This window comes from Trachymyrmex cornetzi, unplaced genomic scaffold, assembly GCF_001594075.2.
Source record: "Trachymyrmex cornetzi isolate Tcor2-1 unplaced genomic scaffold, Tcor1.1 scaffold385, whole genome shotgun sequence".
NCBI lineage: Eukaryota > Metazoa > Arthropoda > Insecta > Hymenoptera > Formicidae > Trachymyrmex > Trachymyrmex cornetzi.
Genome location: NW_017298586.1, coordinates 1,080,972 through 1,087,885, shown reverse-complemented (window position 1 = coordinate 1,087,885; position 6,914 = coordinate 1,080,972). Strand labels below are relative to the sequence as shown.

General features: G+C 34.0%; 1 protein-coding gene across 1 annotated transcript; it reads left to right on the top strand.

Moving 5' to 3' along the window:
* Positions 1 to 3,720: 3,720 nt before the first annotated feature.
* LOC108763808 (uncharacterized) lies at positions 3,721 to 5,809 on the top strand. The gene is made up of 3 exons (XM_018511692.1): positions 3,721 to 3,796; positions 3,879 to 4,205; positions 4,500 to 5,809. Exons 1-3 carry the CDS (start codon positions 3,721 to 3,723, stop codon positions 5,807 to 5,809), a joined length of 1,713 nt encoding a protein of 570 aa, XP_018367194.1.
* The last annotated feature ends 1,105 nt before the right edge of the window (positions 5,810 to 6,914 follow it).

Genomic DNA, 6,914 nt, shown 5'->3' with positions numbered 1-6,914 from the left:
AGATTAAGGCTGCATCGCTGGAGGAGCTCAAGGCAATACCCAAAAGTGCATTTCAGAAGTGTTTTGACGACTGGAAAAAGCGCTGGCACAAGTGTATTGTATCAGAGGGGGATTATTTTGAAGGGGATAACATAATTTTGGATGAATAAATGAATATTTTTTTTATAAAAATGAAAAGTCACCTTACTTTTGATCACACCTCGAATAGCGCGCGTTATACTCGTATATTGTAAAAGCGTATATAATTAAGAATAGGATAATGATTTTGGATTTGTAAGACATCAGGTTTAAGGGGATACTAAACCGATTACCCAACTCAATCAAGGTCGATAGTACAGACTCTTTTAATTCCAAATTCGATAATAGTGGTGACATCTTTGATTTAGTTTTTACATTATATTATATAATATATATCATTCTGTCTTACTCAAACGCATACGTCTGTTCTTATCTAACATATGCCAGCACCATCTATCGCAAGACCGCGCAACTACTGCTACGCGGAATTTCGGCTCTGTTGACAGTCTCAGTCTTAGCAAAGCATCAGTATACACGTATTTTCTATTCGGTGGAAATATTGCTTTTCTAGACTTTCAATCTTAGTTCTACAAACATCGTTCGTTTCAATAATGTGACCTCAGCTGCACGCTTATTTTCAAGGTATGGGCTCTAAAACTCTTATATCAAGCAAATACATATCTGAGGTGACAGCTGTACGAGCCAAAAGTAAGTGAATTTTTAATTTTTTTTCGATTTTCTCATAAAATCCAGTGCAGCTGAGGTCCTGTTGATGCGTACTATAATTTAAGTAATAATACTTTTGCAATCCGTACATCCAATATAGAGATTTTTCACCGAATAGAAATGTGGTAAAACAGGGAGCTTTAGCATCGCCTTAAAAAAGTAAGATTTAAAATTAATTATAATCTTAATTGTGTGTGTGCGTGTGTGTGTAATGGTGATTGTAATTTTAATGTTAATTAATGTTAATCAAACAGTAAATATCGTTCATTTCCTTTATGTAACATTTACTTATTAAATTTTGGGGTCTAGCAGTGCCAAGTTTTTTTACATAAAAAATTTTGTTATTTTAATAAAATTTTCTCATTTTGTGTTGCTTCGTCTTTAATTTTTTGAGATTAAATATTGTATTCTATTGCAAATATAAAAGACTCTTGAATAGAAAGATAAAGATACGTATCACTTTGTCTCGTTAATTAAATGAACATATATTTTATTGCAACATATAAGTTGCAATAAAATATATGTTCTTTTCGCAATTTACAAAATACAATAGTATATGTTATATGTTGCAAGAAAATATATATTCTTTTTGCAATTGGCGCAATTTAAAGATTTTATAATATTTTTTTTTTTTTAATACATGCATACGTACTACTGAGGGATAATTTATAATAAAAAATTAACAATATTACCACTTGAATTATATTATTTATATAACGGTTTTATTTTTCGAGTTTATGTAACAGTTTTTTATGGGAAGTACATGCACACTTGGTGCCTTTCTTTTTATCTTTTTTTAAAAAGGTAATTTTGTTCCGATTCTCATTACAACATTTGTCTCCACCAAACGATAGAGAAATTTCTCGCATCGCGTGAACAGCGAAAGTACTTACGAAGTCGAATCGTGCGATCTTGATAACAAATTAGTTTGCCTGAAGCTCGAGTTACGTAAGACGCAGAACGTGAGCGTCAATTAATCTGATGTGTCAATTTCAAAAATGACATTTCGAGATTAACTGGCGCAACAAGCTTGCGACTGGCAATTCGCGCGTTCTGCATCGGGCTTTAAGTAGAGTGTATAAGGCGTTGTCTACAATATGCGAAGTAAGCTTGGTTTAAGAAGTAAAAGTAAAAAATTGACCAATCACAGTCGATTATGAAAAAAATAATCGACTGTGATTGATCAGTTTCTTACTCTTACTTCTTAAACTTACTTTACGTATTGTAGACAACGCCTAACGCATGTTCTGACAGTCCGGTGTCCCGCGCGCGCGTCGTAACTGTCCTAAAGTCCCTATAATGAGAGTCAAGACATAAGGGGCGACACCCTCGTGATTGGTTGCCGCCATTTCTAGGCCCTTTCGATGTGTTAGTGAATCTGTGAATTGGTGTGAGCAACTGTTTCATGGTGTAGTAGTACAAACAAGCGCAAACGCGTCTATTTGTGCCACGCGTTATTTGTGCTGTTTCCGGCCGGCGCCCAGCAATGGCGTCCTTCCGGTCTTATGTCTTGACTCTCATTATAGGGACTCTAGACTGTCCGTGTCTTTTTACTCGAATTGAATCTCGTATATATAAACGAATATCGGGGAATTGTTGTGAATCCGGCAACTATTTCGTTCGGCTCGCACGATCGCATCCGCCGGCGATCGCGGTGAGTGCCTGTCACTTCGTGTTTCGCCGGATGAACGTACATTACATGCGGCGGGACGGTCCGTTGTCGAAGACGCTCGTTTACTCGTTTCCCGTATCTCGCGACCGGCGACGCGACGCGACGTATGTTCGCTCGAGTATACTGTGTGCCGTCTGTTTACGTGGAGCATCGAGAACGTCGAGGAGCATCGAATAACATCGAGATTCGAGATGAGCAGTGAGGAGCATGGACCAGCATGGACGCAACCGGCTGTCAGTTAATCCAGCCCAAGTAACACGATCTATAATATATTTGCTGCAACAGCAAAAATGTGACTGGCACAACCTTCTGCCAGCCTTAATTACAACTATTTGGCAGCCACAGCTATTTTGGCTGTATTAATAGCTGTACAATCGTTGTGACAGCTAATAAAAAATTAAAAATCCAGCCACAGCTATTTTGGCTGTATGGGTAGCTGTACAGTCGCTGTGACAGCTAATAAAAAAGTAAAAATACAGCCACAGCTATTTTGGCTGTATGGGTAGCTGTACAGTCGCTGTGACAGCTAATAAAAAAGTAAAAATACAGCCACAGCTATTTTGGCTGTATGGGTAGCTGTACAGTCGCTGTGACAGCTAGTAGAAGAGTCAAAATGCAGCCACAGCTATTTTGGTTGTATTGGTAGCTGTAAAGTCGTTGTGACAGCTAATAAAAAAGTATAAATTTAGGGAGACAAAATGTTTAGGGAGAACGTTTAGGGTTATTTTGTAGTTTTGGGGAGAAATTTAGGGAGACAAAATATTTAGTGAATATGTTTAGGGTTTCTGATTACTGTAAAGAAATTTGTTTTCCATGGCGCTGGTTGGCTGCGATGTTTCGTGCCTTGCAGCCTACATTTCCATTCTTGGTGGCCGTACTTGACTCGCGTAGTGGCCGAGTAGCGTTACGCGCGTTCTGGTCGAAAAAAAGACACAGAATTTACGAAAGTTTGCATTTGTGCGTGCATTGCATAATTGTATTAATTGTATTGCCGTTGATGCTTGCCTACGTATATTTTGAAACTCGCCATGTAGTAATGCGGATGTATATACAACTTCTCATCCTCATCAGAGTGTCAGCTATTTTCAATATAACACTACAAAATAAACTAGACAAGTTGGCTACTGCATTTGTATAAAAATAAGGTATGTTATAATGTTCGCTGGAATAGTTTGCTGAGATTGAGCCTACGTAATATATCTTTTTACAGTAGATAAACTTTATAATGTCTATAAATGTAGACGCTCGTGTAAAGTGTGCCAATCTCTAACTGTCGTTACTTTTTACTATTAAAATTTGACAATATGCCACAAACAACTAATCAAAAGCAGTACATACAAAAGTACGTAAAAACTTGGGAAAATGAAATCGAATTCAAAGGTGTGAAGAATTTATTTTGTTATTTAATTTGGCAAAGTTAATTTTAGAAATACAAATTATAATTTATTAATGAATCTTCTAGGTTGGTTGAAACCCTGTATTGGGGACAATACGAAAGCACGCTGTGCTTTTTGTAATATCGATATTTTAGCACATCGAAAATCGTTGAAAACGCATAGCTGCACCAAAAAGCACATTCAAAATGCGAAGAATGATAAGGAATGCTTGCAACTCCATAAAATTGAAAATTTTACAACACCACATATTAATGATCGTCGAAAAATAGCTGAGTTAAAAATAGCTGCCTTTATAGCTGAGCATTGTTCAATAAATGCTATTGATGATTTGGGCAAAATTATAAAAGATTTGGACGCGACTTCTCATGTACTTACAAATATTAAGATTCACCGTACAAAATGTACAGGGTTGATTGTAAATGTCATTTCCCCTTGTTTATTTAAAGAAATGCTTGATGACTTGGGAGAATCTTATTATTCGTTAATTATTGACGAAAGTACAGCGATAGATAACACAAAAGTCTTGTGTACTATGATTCGATTTTTTAGCTTAACTTTAAAGAAAATTCGCACAACATTTTATAAATTAATTCAATTAGAATCTGGAACCGCTGAAAGTATAACCAACTTATTGATAAATCATCTTCAAAATGATGGTTTAAATATAAAACATTTAATTGGTATAGGGGTCGATGGAACGAACAGTATGGTTGGCAAAAATGACTCGGTAGCATCTAGATTAAAACGTATAATTCCTCATTTAGTGGTTATAAAATGTGTTTGTCACTCACTTCATCTGACCGCTGAAAAGTCTTGTGATGTTTTACCAAGAAATTTAGATTACTTAGTTAAAAAGAGTCACACTTGGTTTTCGCATAGTACAAAAAGAATTATCGAATATAGGAAAATATATGAAACTATAAATCAGAATATGCCGAAAAAAATTGCTAAATTATCAGGAACTCGGTGGCTCGCTCGTATAGAAGCCATTAAAACCATTATTGATCAATGGGACGAACTGAAACTACATTTTGAAATGGCTAAAAATTCCAATCGATGCAGTGAAGGATATGTTGCTGAGGAATTATACAACATGTATAAAAATGATGAAAATAAGATTTATTTGATATTTCTACGTGATGCTTTAAAAGATATTACCAACATAAATAAACTTTTTCAGTCTAATGAAATAGAACCACTTAAACTGTTCAAAGATCTTAATCATCTGTTATATTTAATTTTACAAAAAATCGTTGTGCCTAGTCAGTTGGAAAAGGTAAAACATCAAGATTTGACTAATTATAACTTTCAAGATTATCTCATGTTTGTAGATTGTGTGGATTATGGATATTATTTTAATGAATTTTCTTCAAAGATTAATCCTCAAAATTTGAAAGACATTAAAGAAAGGTGCAAAGCATTTTATATCGAATTAGTCAAACAATTACAAAAGCGAATTCCGGAAAATTTGCAAATTTTAGAAAAACTTAGTTATTTCACTTCAGAAAATGCAATGAATAAATCAAGAAATGACATTATAGATATAGTTGTTAGTTTTAAAGAAATTTGTTTGGACATTGAATCTACCGTTAAAGAGTGGAATTCTCTGCATCGTTTCGAAGTAAATACAAATAATTCAGAAGATTATTGGGCTAAAGTAAATAATGAAACAGATGCTGCCGGTGAAAAGCGTTTTGGACACGTCTCAAAATTAGTTCTCGCGCTTCTCTGTCTGCCATTTTCTAACGCTGAAGTCGAGAGAGCATTTTCAATAATGAATATTATCAAAGATAAGCTGCGAAATAGACTAATCATTAGAACATTAGATGCAATCCTCAGAGTGCGATTTTTATTGCCGAATACATGCAGAGACTTTCAACCATCAAGACAAATGTTACAAAAATTTGTAAGTGAGACAGTTTACGGAGGACAAATCGATAACGAAGCTTTAGATGCTCTAGATTATTTTGATATGATTGAAAAATTTACGGCATAAATTTCTTTTTTTGTGATGTAACGTATTCCTCTTTAAAATTATATACCGTGTGCATAACTGTATAAGCGATTAAAGCAATGTAATATATGTATATATGTACATTGTTTATGTATTGTGTATTTAATTTATTATCTGTGTTTATTACTAATTTAAATTTAACAAATACGTCATATAATATTAGCTTGAAATGTTTACCTTCTAAAAATAGATTTAAATATTTCTTATTCCCTTCTCTATATTATACATTAATATGTAAAATTATTAAATTAAATAGAAATTTTTAATGTTCAATTATTTTATTTTGAACATAATATTTGATAATTTTTTATTCACCTCATTGCTGTCGTGTAAATGATCTATTGTTTTTAGCTTAAACTCATCGTTTATAAATAAACAGAAAACGTTTATAATAAAAATTTATTGAAAAACGTCTATAAATAAACGGAATAACATTTAGGGAGAAATCTAGGGTTTTTTTCAGTACTCCTCAGGGAGATTTAGGGAGAATCCGAGACTGTTTTAGGGGGAAGTCGATAAAGGCATCTGGCAACACTGCTGTACAGTCGCTGTGACAGCTAGTAGAAAAGTCAAAATGCAGCCACAGCTATTTTGGTTGTATTGGTAGCTGTACAGTCGCTGTGACAGCTAATAAAAAAAAAAAAATCCAGCCACAACTATTTTGGCTGTACAGTCGCTGTGACATGCGCATGAGTACAAGCTAAAATACAGCCAAAATAGCTGTAATCTAGCTGTAACTTGTATGTCACAGCAAAAGCAAACAGTAACATATACAACTGTCCGTTTTAGGTTAAAAGCATGTATCAGCGATGGTCATGCGGACCCGTGCGTTCATTTAAGCGGCTCTAAAATTATTACTTAAGGATCTGTGTGTAGTTCTATAATTAGCGTATTTATGAATTTGCGTCCGCGTTAGTATTATATGTGTAAGTTATAAATTGTAATAAGTTGTACTGATTAATTAATCCTTAAATTTGATCTAATTCTAGTGAGACAAAGGTTCCGGGATATTTCAAGTTCAATTCCAGCTAAAAAAATTTTTTTATTGTATTTTAAATATTTTTTTGTAATTTTAAAATTAAAAGTT